Source organism: Gavia stellata, chromosome 1, assembly GCF_030936135.1.
Source record: "Gavia stellata isolate bGavSte3 chromosome 1, bGavSte3.hap2, whole genome shotgun sequence".
NCBI lineage: Eukaryota > Metazoa > Chordata > Aves > Gaviiformes > Gaviidae > Gavia > Gavia stellata.
In genome coordinates this window covers 132,887,839-132,901,508 of record NC_082594.1, presented here as the reverse complement: position 1 = coordinate 132,901,508, position 13,670 = coordinate 132,887,839, and the positions used below count along the sequence as shown (strand labels likewise).

General features: G+C 42.9%; 1 protein-coding gene across 1 annotated transcript in view; it reads right to left on the bottom strand.

Annotated features, from left to right (window-relative positions):
- LOC104259599 (rap1 GTPase-activating protein 1) overlaps window positions 1-13,670 on the bottom strand; it is a 41,620-nt gene that overhangs the window by 6,585 nt on the left and 21,365 nt on the right. The window contains exons 14-19 of the mRNA XM_059833448.1: window positions 11,923-11,994; window positions 11,655-11,741; window positions 9,861-9,995; window positions 8,162-8,308; window positions 6,802-6,905; window positions 4,378-4,494 (exon numbers count right to left, since the gene is read on the bottom strand). Coding sequence (XP_059689431.1) covers window positions 4,378-4,494; window positions 6,802-6,905; window positions 8,162-8,308; window positions 9,861-9,995; window positions 11,655-11,741; window positions 11,923-11,994 — 662 coding nt within the window. The remainder of the gene's footprint in view (window positions 1-4,377; window positions 4,495-6,801; window positions 6,906-8,161; window positions 8,309-9,860; window positions 9,996-11,654; window positions 11,742-11,922; window positions 11,995-13,670) is intronic.

The window sequence follows — 13,670 nt, the reverse complement described above, 5'->3', positions numbered from 1 at the left end:
TCTTACATGAAATTCCAGACAGTACAAGGGGACTATAAAAGCACATTTTTTCATGTCATAGAGCTTATAAACTGTCACCACTGTGTTTCTGGACAGCTGTAACAGGAGGAGTCAGGAAAGCATATAGACATTAACCAGCATTACAGAATGGTTAACTAAGAAAGTTCAAGGACGCAACGGGGAGGTAGAAACAAATTACTGAGATCTGCATTATTTTAGGATGTCTCAGCGCCAAACTATTAGGATCAATCAGGTCTCTTGCACGGACAGGTCAGAACCCTCCTCCTGCTTACAGATAGGAACAAACCTAGGTCATGATGCCCATCTGGTGATTTTGCATGTGCCCAGTTACCAGTAGACTGGCTCCTGTAGGTCCATCCCACTAGACTTGACCCAGCTCCCACAGGGTCATTACAAAGGGAACATTCAAAGCAAACTGTATTGGATCACTTGACCACCACTCTCTCAAATGTCATGGACACTGAGGTAGCCTAGTCCATGTTTCATATCTGCTAAGAAAGACCCTTAAGGTCAGCTTCTCCCAGCTCAGAATTTGGGATCCACTGCTTGCAGTCATCTAGGAGAAAGAGCGGTCCACGAGGCTGGTATGCTTACATGGTGGAAGGTGCACTGTGCACGTAAGCCTAACATTTATGGTGAAATACTGCCCACACAAGAGACCAGCCAGCAAGAGAGAGATGAAGTGCTTAAAAATGTTAAGAAAACCAAAAAGGCTAAGAGAAGCAAGAAAGATAAGACACCTTTAACATACTAAATATATTTATTCCTTCAGAAACACTGCAAAATGTGGCCAGTCTTGACCTACAAGCAGTAATGAAACCTAAAGTCCCAGGCATATTACATGCCAGCATGCAACAGGGAGAACAGTAAAGATAGGGCCAATATAGGCCAAAGATATTTCCTCAGGAGATTAGGAAAAATATTTTGGAGGAAATGAAGGCCAACATGCTTCTCCCTTGGCAGAGCAAATCAGTAACATGAATTTAAGTGAGCTGGGACCTAGATTTCCACAAAGTATCTCCTTCTCAGCATCCTTCCTCAGCAGGTTTCTCCATCCTCATTCTCTGCACTGCACTTCCTGACCTATGTCATCCAAAGGCACTAGAGACAGAGGTGGAAACAAATTCTTCTGCTCTTGCCTTCTGCAGGCCAAGCTCTTCTCTTCTCGCTCATCTGAGGGGAGGGGAAGAGAAGGGGAGGCACTCAAGGTGGCCTCCTTCCCCCATCGTTAGTAGAGGCTGGTTCAGTGGCTGCTGACTGGGCAATGGGAAGGGCATAGAACCAAAATGCTCCAATAGGAGCTATCTGTCCATCTCCCTTTCCCAGGATTCCTGCTCCAGGAACTGCCAGTGGAGCGTTACTTGGTGCCACTTGGTCTCTTCACAGTCCTTGAGGTCCTCTAAGTAAGTTCATGTTCCTCTTAGCCGGGACTCTCATTTCACCCCAAAAGTCTTGCCAGTATCTTCAGTGAGGTAACCAATGACTGAGTAGCATCCGGTCCACTCCTGATTGGCTTGGTGTCCCCACTCAGATGTGTCTGAGGAGGGAAAACACACACACAAAAAACCCATGTACTTTTCCTAGGATTTGGATATACACAGTACAGTGCTTGATTTTTCAGATGCAACCCAGAAAGCCATCTGATCCTGAGGAGTTTCGCTACCTGGTTACTTAGGCTGGGTTCATTCCTTTGAGTCTGTCCCTTGGGAAGAAGGATTATTTGGAAGGCTACCTGGACAGCAGAGCAGAAAATCTAAGGACAATTGTCCCTGTGTGTGGGAGAGAAGACACTGTTAGCCCAAGTGAACAATGTGGTTTCATGGATTGCAGCCTGCATACTGCAGAAGGGTGTGTTGGAAATCAGCATGCGAGGAAAGAAAGTAAGTGCTGGTTTGTCTCTACTGTAAAATAATTCATCTATTACTTATGTGTTCCCTTTGCATTTATTTCCAGGTTGATTTTAGCAGAACATAGATGAAGAGTTTGACCATTCAATTCTGGAATCTGAAATTATTATTTAAGACCAGCAGCAACATGCTGGACATTTTTACAATAGAGAAATTTCCTGTGATGCTACTCCCTGGAGAGAAGCAGGAGTGGATTGATGACATACTACCAGGGATAACATTTTTAGTATGGGCTGCGTAATTACTCTAGAACAAGCTGGAACTCTTTTTGCATTAGAAATATGCCTATATCATGATCCTGATTTGTGGTTCCACAGTTAATGAACAATAAATAGAGTATTTCAGTAGGACTTCAGTAGAACTGTCTCTGAAGCAGCCTGTTAGAATTACACTCCTAGCCTGTTCCTGCAATACTGTGCTAATACTGTCTTGGTGAAAATGGTGTGCTTTACATGCTGGAATTACGTGTCCTTGATTCCCTGTCTCAGATATGATGCAGAAGGTATGACTGCATGTGGGCTGGTCCCTAATTCTGAAATCACAACTCTAACTAACTCTGGCTAATCACTCATTGTGCAAAACTCCATGCTTCATCCCACCTTGTAAACAAACTGTCCAGGAATGGGCTCAACCACCACAACTGTGAAAAGACATTTTCTGGTGATCGTACAAGTGGTTTTGAGTCCATGACTGGAAAAAGATGCATAGAGAGAATCCTGGGGACAGAAGTAGTCAGACTGCCAAATCATACAGGTCATGCCTCGTGCATAAACAACATTCATGCAAGTATTGTTAGTCAAATCCCATGCTATGTTTGCTTTCTGAAAGCATGTGATACCAATTTGAAACAGCCATTGCAAGTGGCTCACCTCCTCAACTGATGAATGGAGAATGGGGGTTGGGAAGTGGGGGAAGCCCGCAATCGAATGTGGAAATCAGGAACAGATGTCACAAAAGCATCATCTTTTTTTTCCAGGACATGCACACATTCTACAGTAGGATAACCAGGACTAGCCGAGCTATGAGATGTTTTCTTACTAGGCAGAATTCTTGCTGATTATGCAAGGTTACTTCAGCTACCTAATTAGAGCAAAAGTCTCTCACATGTGCCTGGCGAGGAACTTCTAGTTGACTAACAAGGTCCCAGGCAGGAAGAGGAAGGGGAGGTGGAATGATGTGGCAATGCTGGAAGATGGGGGTTGCTGACCAGTCAGCTGTTCCATGTCCAGCACTCCTTCTTGTCCTTGGCTGCCAGAGCTAGCATCTTAAATGGTCTGCATCTCCTAGCTGTGCTCCCATCCTCCTCCCCACCAAAATTTTGGACACCCACACAACCCAAAAACTAGTATCACAAAAACATACTTACCAGAACTCTGCACCTTGGCTGTGACAAAATTCTGGGCAGTCCTACAGCATACAGGTGGGTAGCTGAACTACTGCAGAGTCACCAGCCTGTCATTCTTAGGGAGCATTGGGTCTAGTTGGAAGGAAGGCCCTTCCTTGTCAGACTTGTCACCTGGAGCAACTACAACCATAGAGGCATGGCTCTAGGACACCTCCTGAAATTTTCTTAGAGCTGTCCCAGTCCTGAGAAAGAGACGTGCCCTTTTTGCCACAGGTCTCATCCAACTTCTCATGAAAAAAATCAGGTGTGGCAAGCTGTTCCAGAAAGTCAGCTGCAGTCTTGGATTTAGAGACAGGCTGCTCTGGAGTCTTGGAAATGTAAATGTGTGGTTTCCATGAAGTCCTGAAGTTTCCTAGATAGGATCACATCCCACCATAATACAGCTTAGCAACAGCAAAGCTGCACTACCAGGAAAGTGCAATTTTCCAGTTTTTTACCATCAGAAACTGGAGAACTATTTTGCAGACTACTGCATGAAGCGTTTTGCAGAACACTGGGTGTGGTATGGTGTGCTTTAGCAATGAAAGATAGGTGCAACACAAGACCCTGCTGTAACACCTGCTGTAACAGTTTGGGAGGAGTGAAAACAGGCTAGTTCACACTGGTTGGGAGCAGCAGCATGAATCCTGCTTAAAGGGGCAGAACTTGAGTACAGCCCAACATACCCTTGTCCAAGCTTCTCCATGAAGCTCCAAAATCACTCCAGAGCAAACTATAGAGGAAACATATACATGAGTAAGCATGGATAATTGGACAGCTAGGGCTTTGTGTATCCTGTTGAATGCAAGCTAACATTACAGTAAAGATACAGCCAAAATCACCTTTAAGTGGTCCCATCTTCACTGGCTGTTTAAAAAGGCTGAGTTCCTTACTTACATGCTCTGAATTCCTGTGCCACGGCCAGACATCTAACTTTTCAGATGCTGCAATGCCTGATGTGGACAATCTCAGTAAAGCCTCCAACAGAGCAAGACATGCACCATACTTAAGCCAATACCAGACACAGTGAGTATCTTTCAAATACTAAAATTATTTTCAACTCACTTGCTCTTCCTGATGGGGAACTCTGGGGAGCTGGGACTGGATGATCCATCAGACTTCAGGTCAAAGAAAGTTCCCGGACTGTCCAGCACCTTCTGTATTCTCTCTGCAGTGTCTCTGCTGGGACAAAAGAGAAACCAACTATACCTCAGGACCAGAGTTAACCACTATCTATTCTAACACATCCTTACAAGCCACAATACAAAGCTGGATCTCTCATATACACATGAAAGGGAAGCAAATGCAGTTGTGTTGAAAAGGGCAGATTCCTTAGGTGTGACCTGTTGAGGGAAATCTATTAGAAATGGCCAACTTTAAGCTCCTTTTTAATTGATACAAAAGCCTAAATTAATTTCCGTATTCTCCTTTAATTCTTCAACTTTTTCATCTACCCTCCCCATTTCATTGGTCTTAAGAAGCTTTAGGATTGATTAGAGAGCTTATATATTTATTGCATAAAGAAAAAGGATTCAGCAAATTTCCCTGTTTCAGGATGGTTACAATAGTTTAATTGCTATTAGTACTTGTCAAGATACCTCTGAAGAAAGCTGTCTGTGTAACTGAAAAGTGGGGTATGTTTAATTAAGGATTGGAAAACTCACATTTTTGTTGGGGTTTTTTTGTGGCTTCAGTGATGGAGTTCACAAAGTTCCTCCTCTATTCTCCTGGTCAGTTGATCCTACCTATACCCCTCACATCACACTTGCTCATGCCCTCACTTGTGCTAATACAACTGTTTGTGAGACTGGAAATTATCCTGACAAAAAACAGTCCTGAAAATAAAACAACCCTGAAACTACTATGACATGTGAGCAAACAGGATGGACTGGGTCAGCTCTGTCATCAAAGTCTGCATATCATTAAACTATAGGTTCAGGGTGAAGTCACACGTGGCATGTTCAGCTCACTGTTGCCAGAGAGAGAGCCTGCTCCAGCCTCCTCCACTCTTGCTGAGTGTACTTTCCACCAGTCCTGGTACCCATCAGACTTCTCCATGAGCCAGTTCGTGGCAGAACCCGGCAGACAATTAATCCAATGAAAGAAAGTTGATACTTTTTCTGTTAGATTAGTGGCCTGAATCAGTTCCATGAAAGGTCCACTAAGCATCTCAGCCATCACAAGGAATGGGGCAGGATTGGGTAGTTGAAAGAGACACTGGGAGAGGGAAAGTATGATAGCCGCTTTTCAGTAGCAATGAACTGTTAGAGCAGACCAGTTGCTAGCGAAACTGCACCTTCAATAATCACCCAAAAAGTCTCTCACAAAACACAAGGTAAGTCTTACTGTTCCTCATAGCTAAGATTACAAATAAGCAAAAGGAAAGCTAAATAAACCCAATAGCTTACAAATTCCCTCCTAGCAAAGAGCAGGAAAAAAAAAATAAATCCAGGGTTCTTCCTTGTTGTAGAAAGTTTTTACAGATCTTTTAAGGGGATGGTGAAGGATGTTGTACACAAAGTGATGGATAGAGGGGCACAGCTGCATAAGGTACAAAACTATTTAAAGTAGTGAGGAGCTGTGGCTACCATGTTGGCTTAGACTGTTACAGGGAAGTTGTCTCAGAAGATTTTATTTTTCTCAAAGAAAGTTCTATACTATTTTTATTCAGATTAGGTCATAGGCACTTCATTAAAGAAAGGTCCAAGAGAGTAACTGGAAAGAAGAGAAAACTAATTCTTCCTATTGTGAAATCACTAGTTTCCACATTAAAGATGGCTTTTCCCCTTTTACACTGAGTCTTTAAGCTGTTTCCTGTAATTCTTGCAACTGGAAAAACTGTATATTAGATGCAGAGCACTCATGTGACTTTTGAGACTCTGTATAATCTTAGAAAGGTGTCTCAGCTTGACTTGAGAAAAATTTGTTCATTTAACCTGTCTCTCATGACCACTAGACAACTTTTGAATTCTGTCAAATATGCCAAATCACTCCTTGAACCTGTGTGTTACCCTTAATTATAATTATTTCTCAGACCATCTAACTTAAACGCTAGTTGTTTTGACTGAAAGCTTTTTTTAAAAAAAATCCTTTTTTAAAATATATCAGAAGTTTTTTCTATTTTAACTTTTTAACATGAAGATAAACAAAAAATCAAACTCCCAATTCCCCAGTCCCAAGTAAAAGCCTTTCATCTGACACTTAGTAAGAGTGGTGAATACAGAACAGGAGAACCAAGAGTCCTGGATGATAATGTACAATGTTTAAGAGCGATCTTACTATGTTCCTCCACCCATCTCCTCCCTTCTTCCCCCATTTCTATTTTGTTTGTTTCTGTCATTTGTCCATTTCTCCATTAGCCGATAATCAGGCTTTTCTTCCCATCCCAACCATTTCCATTTCAGGTCTCATTCCTGCCGATGCCCTTTCTGTCCTTTTCTCATCTCCTCCTGTTTTTTGATCTCTGTCTCATCTTCCCATGGCTCATACCTCTTTTCCTCCTGTATGTTCTCAATGCCAATGGCACTACTCCGTCGCCCATGGAAGCGGCTGGCTCGAGTACGTGATGGGCTCCTACCAGGCAAGGCAAAAGACTAGAAAAAAGGAAAGTGTCACAGAAAGGAGGGAGGGGAACAAGACGGGAAAAACTGTGGAGAACAGGAAGCATGGGAGAGGGAGTTTGTGATGTGGATCCAGATACTCTCCTTCCCTCTGCAATACAATAGCGTGGCCCAGCTCCACCGGTACAAGGAGGAGTACTTTCTGTCAGTGAGAAAGAGAAGCTAGGGCTTACAAAGGTGGTGTGAGACAGAGACAGACACAGAAACAAAGGCAGAACAAGATGCACAGCCAGTATACACAGAAAGAGGCTCAGGAAGGGAGGTATCCCCATATGATGAGAGAAAGAAAGAGAGGCAGAATCAGAAAGGTAGAGAAAACTAGAAGTTAAAGGAAAGAAGGAGGCAGCAAACCCAAGTCATTACTATTCTGTGACTTTGTTGTGCTGACGTAAAGAATGCATACAGCTGAGTAAACTGTCACCAAGAAACTTCCACACTGAAAGGCACCTTCTTGGCTCACTCAGAGATGGTTTTCTGTAGTTTGCCTGTATTGACATCACTAGTGCAGAGACCACAGTCAGCTGGATGCACTTTGGCCAAGGTAACCATATATCCAATATCAGAAACCTGGATCCTTTTCTGGAAACATTTGTCATGGATTTATTATTATGCTCACACTGATCACGTATGTTTAGTATCCCTATCAAATAAGAAAGACTTTGATAGTGACTAGAAATATTCACTCTTTTTCTCACCCTAGAGTTTATTAATTCTGCTGTTTGTTCCCAACATGCAAATTCTATTTACAGCAAAACAGCACCTTGAATAAACATTGTGCACCTGTTTATATTACAGAAAATAATCTGATTAGTGAAATTGAAGAAAATGGAACAGATCTAATGTCCTTATGTTCTCAGCTCCTGCCATATGACAATATAGTACCATTCTGGTCAAACAACAGTGCGTGCATTTTTTTTTAAGGTACGGCAACGTACAGCATCTAATCCAGGATAGCAGAGATAGATGTCTAATGTAGAATCATGCTTGGCTTTCTTCTCCCAGTCTGTATCAATCTCAGCTCTAGTTTACAGATGAACTGGGGCTAGAGATAGACACAGACAAAACAGACTGCAACACATGCTGTCACCACTGATGAAATGGGATGATACAACAAAAAGAGATTGACAGAAGGACAAGAGGACAAACTAATGGGGAAAGAGAAATAAAATGTATGGGTGGGTCACAAAGGTATGCCGGGTTTCTTCTTACAGCCCACCCGAATACCTTACCGCAGCAATGGCCTTAGGGCCCTCGGCGACACTCTGGCTGAGGGCAAGGCCAGCTGTAGTTGTGCGGCTGGGCAGGGTGGCTGGCTGCTGCTTTCTCATAGATATCCCCATGGTATCCAGGCTCTGGCTGCGGCCTCTGATTACCCGCTGAACAGAAGGGAGGCAGGGGAACAGACAAACAGAGATACACATATAGACATGCACACAGTAGGGCAGCATGAAAAGCACCACAGATTGGGTGGAAAGTTGTGACAGACCAACACCAGAACCACAGAAATCCTAACTCCTAGAAGGCAGCATCTTAGGATTGGTCCTAAGCCGATTCATGGAGCTTACTGCAGGGAAGAACTCTTCCTCAAGTATATTCTCTACTTTGACCTCCCTTATCCTGTTGCAATAGAGATTCCCTACCAGTACCCCAGCATACTGGATAAGACAGCATCATCTAGAGCAGTCCTGCCCAGTACAGGCTACAAAACACAAAATCAAACTCCTGTTCAAGACTGTAAGGTTCCGTCTTGCATGAACTTGAGTGCTGGTTCCAAGGGGAAAGCAGCTATATCAAAATCTGCAGCATTTGACAAAGCCATTTTCTGAGTCTACTCAGCCTTTTCCAAAGGTGATCTGTGTACATGACATGCAAATCACAGCACCTGCTAGAAGTCAGAAAATGACATTTTGGGATAATTAGTGTAAGACACGGATGGGTATGAAATTCCTGGTTAGCAGCAAAGGAAGGGTAGACTGATTGTACATAAAAATACACCTCACCAAAGCATCCCAGCTCTGACCAAAGCTACCCATATAGCTACCAAACCGATACGTGAACAGATTAGTTTCACAGCCCTTAACAACTCTAATCAGCCCACCATACAAAGAAGGTGGAGGTCATCTGAAGAAATGCTATTTATAATATGTCTCTCTGTCCAGACATACAGCTTATTATAAAAAAGAAGTGGTGAGGCACTTCCCACGGAAGTGGGAGATAGGAAAGTGATAAAAGATTCTCTCTATATAATCAGCTCAGAACTCAGTTTGCCTGTTCATACAAAAACTTTGCTTTCTCATATCATCTTGATCACTTTTAAAAGTAAGTTCTCTCACCTGATGCTGATTTATTAAAAAAAAGGAAAAAAGTGTCATCTACACTGAACAAAGGTAAATTAACTCTGGCTTTTAGAGGGTAAGTAAAGCATCACAGTTTTTCTAGACAGCACACTCACAGATATGTTAGAAACTCTTCTTGCAGTGGCTCTCGCAACTCTTTCAGTTATAATGAAAATGAATTGGAAGAGATCTGCTGTAGGAACTGAAAGCTGCTTGCTACTAGCTATTACAATTCCTCTTGCAAACACTCACTCCTTTTTCTGTCAGTCATGGAGTGAAACCCCATCTGACACTGGACACCAGCACAAAGCATAAAGAGTTTGACTTCTCAGGGACAGTATGGAATTCCACCCTGGACCAGGCTGTAGCTCTGTAGAAAGGAGCACAGGAAGGGGAAAAATGTCTTTTCTTGAGACAGATGGTAAAGCACAGTTGAAGATGCTCTAAAGAAAGGCTGCTGAATGGAAAGACTTTTTTTCTGTCTCACCCCAAGCATAGCTGACGATCAGGATCAATATTCCTTGGAAGGGCACACAATGAGTTTGAGAAAAGTGTGAGCAACTGGGTAAGGAATCAATCCACTATGGCTCACCTTGAAATTCTCGAGGAAGCCCCCGCTGCCGTTCTCTATCTTGTCATCCTCCCCCACGGGTAATCCCATCATACTGCGGCTGCGAAGCTGCAGCTCCTCAAAAAGGCTCTCCAAGAGGGCACTCCGGGTTCTTTCCTGCATCGGGAATGAAAACACAGCTATTATTGGGAGTGGAGAGATTTCTCCCCCTCCCCCCCCATTTTTGCAATGTCTCACATCCCCCCTTAAAAAAAAAATCACCATGAAAATTAATTTAAACAGTATGAAGTGGTTTTAGCTGTATAGTTACGGAATATATTACAGTAATAGCCAGTCCTTTTAAACTCTTTCTAAAGCAAGGTGATGAAACAGAGGCATGGATTGAGGGCAGTTTTTTCTAGATCAGGCAAGCAGCAGAGTCTGGAACAGAATTTTGGTACCTTGAACCAAAATCAGTCATATCAGTACGCATCCTGTAGCGCAATGCTGAGTTTCAGCTAATACAGATTTCCCTCCAGGAAAATGTATACATCATATACATATAATGGGTAAAAAAACTGGCTGAATGGCCAGGCCCAAAGAGTTGTGGTGAAGGGAGTTAAATCCAGTTGGCGGCCGGTCACAAGTGGAGCTCCCCAGGGCTCTGTACTGGGGCCAGTCTTGTTTAATATCTTTATGAATGATCTGGACGAGGGGATCAAGCGCACCCTCAGTAAGTTTGCAGATGACACCAAGTTGGGCAGGAGTGTTGATCTGCTCGAGGGTAGGAAGGTGCTTCAGAGGGATGTGGACAGGCTGGATAGATGGGCCGAGGCCAATTGTATGAGGTTCAACAAGGCCAAGTGTCGGGTCCTACACCTGGGCCACAACATCCCCATGCAATGCTACAGGCTTGGGGACGAGTGGCTGGAAAGCTGCCCAGCGGAAAAGGACCTGGAGGTGTTGATCAACAGCCGGCAGTGTGCAAGGCGGCCAAGAAGGCCAACGGCATCCTGGCTTGTATCAGAAATAGTGTGACCAGCAGGACTAAGGAAGTGATTGTCCCCCTGTACTCGGCGCTGGTGAGGCTGCACCTCGAATGCTGTGTTCAGTTTTGGGCCCCTCACTACAAGAAGGACATTGAGGTGCTGGAGCATGTCCAGAGAAGGGCAACAAAGCTGGTGAGGGGTCTGGAGCACAAGTCTTATGAGGAGCAGCTGAGGGAACTGGGGGTGTTCAGTCTGGAGAAGAGGAGGCTGAGGGGAGACCTTATCGCTCTCTGCAGCTACCTGAAAGGAGGTTGTAGAGAGGTGGATGCTGGTCTCTTCTCCCAAGTGACAAGTGATAGGACAAGAGGAAATGGCCGCAAGTTGTGCCAGGGGAGGTTTAGATTGGATATTAGGAAAAAATTCTTCACTGAAAGGTTTGTCAGATATTGGAACAGGCTGCCCAGGGAGGCGGTTGAGTCACCATCCCTGGAGGTATTTAAAAGGCATATGGATGAGGCACAAAGGGACATGGTTTAGTGGTGGACTTGGCAGTGTGAGGTTTACGGTCAAACTTGATCTTAAAGGTTTTTTCCAACCTAACGATTCTATGATTCTATATTCCCATTCTTACTTCCTTTACATTAGAATGTACCTGTTCATATTCTATCACGCCTGCTGTGAAATACAAAGGAAGCATCACATAGTTGAGTATCATAACATTTCATCTTCCTTTTTTAAGCAACACAAAATTAGAAGTAGAAAATTATACTGTATTTTCTTAGTCTGTCAATTATAAAACTATATTGTTTTATAATTTTTAATGGAAGCAACCAGGTAATAGACCTACCTCTAATTTAGCAAATTTCTCAGCTCGATAGCAGCTGTACTCGGCATTGATGAGCTTGACCAGGAGGAATTCACGGAACTCTGCACTCTACAAGACAAGATGAAGACTAGAATGGAGATTAAAACAGTAATAAAAATACCACGAGAAAAGCTCTGTCTTACTACTCTTTAGACCTCCAAAGTCATCTAGCCAGACTGTCAATACTGACTCAGCACACAAGAGTGTGTACCATATCCCCCTGCCATCTAACTGGACCAGAGAAACAAACCTTTCTAAATATGGCTGGATTTGGCAGAGGGGGTCCAAAGAAGGGGACATCATCTCGAGCTGTAACCGAAACCTGAAACAATATAAGGGGAAAAAAATAAGTACCATAACACAAGTGAGACTATCAAAGCTTTCAAACTACTATGGTACATCTGATCCCTCCTGAATCATTTACATATCCAAAAGAGATCTAATATGCTGTCCCATGCATCCACCTGTTTCTGAACTCAGTGAATGGATGTGCTGATTTATCTCCCAGAAATTCAGTGAGCTAGGTGTGCACACAGCAAAAGCAACAAAACCCAATTGAACCGACTGCTTTTTAAAAAAAATATTTTTAATAAGTATTTTTAATAGTAACAACCAGTGTATTTAGAACAAAAAAATAAGATGCTTCTATTCAGCCTGCAAGATATACCTCCACTAGAAGAACCTTTGTCAATATGGTTGCACTGACCTATTCTTTTTGACAGAGAATCCTCAGTGGAGATACACTGCACGCTGAGGGGAGTATCTCAGTGACACCACCTGTCTGAGTCACATGTGGTAAACATACAAAAGCACTTTCCCAGTAAGAGTTAAGGAAATCCATGCTTTTTTTTTTTTTTTAACATGCTCCTACCTGACACACCAATGCCAAAAATAGTAACTGTAATGCAGTCCAGTTTTTACACACTGTCACTTGGTTCTTCACACCGCTTACCTATAATTATATGCAGCTATCTTACCAGATACCTACAGCACTTAAGAATATTTCACAGTTATTTTTTGTTATGTTTGAGATGGAACAATACCATTATTTGCCATTTCATACAACAGAGACCAATGTCAGAACAACTTAACAGCAACTGCCTCAAAATAACACTTCAGTGTAAATGTCACAGAGCAAATGAGAGGCATGAGTGTAACAAGAAGAAGGAAAGGGGCCCTCAATTTATTTCAGATTTCTCACATGGCAGGCCAGCTCCCCTAATTACAAGGCCTCCCTCTCCCTCCCAGTAGAGATCTACCAGTTAAAATCTTGCTTTGCATTTTTAATTTTCTGATTGCAAAAATTGATTCAAAGAAATAAATGCCATTAATATTCTAATTTAACCACTGGACACTAAAGCTTAAGTAAATGGAACAATGGATGGAAAAAAAATCTTCCCAAACTACAGTCTCTTAGGTACTAGAATGCTCTCAAGGCAGGATGAGTTAAAACCCCTTTGGAAAAGCCTTTGCAGAAAACTCTGGGGTCCTGAGTGGGACTATTTCTTTTTCATGAAATGATACAGGCAACCCTACTACACTGACAAAAACAATGGCATTGCAGACAGGCAAAGATGAAAACGATAGTACGAAGAGACAAGACAAATGGCAAGCTTCCCCAGCTCCTTCTCTTGTCATTAAAAAAATCCAGTGAATTTCTGTGCTCTGCAAAACAGACAGCGAGAGGAGAACTGGAACCCCATGCCCCTGATCAACATGAGGCTATCGTGTCACTACAGACCTGGCCGCCCATAGCATAGGGAACAATGGAAGGTGGTTGTTCCACCCCCAGCACCCTCTTTGGTGGGAAAGGAGATGGGGATCCTGTCCTAATTTTGATATTCTTGGTGTTCTTGTAGACCTCCAAGGCATAAGGACTCATCATCACCAAATCAGAATTCCTACATAATACAAGACATAGCACTTTGATTAAAATGTTTCTACAATAGAAAATCCATCACAGAATGCAAGCTTCTATATATTTTCTGCTCTCTCAGC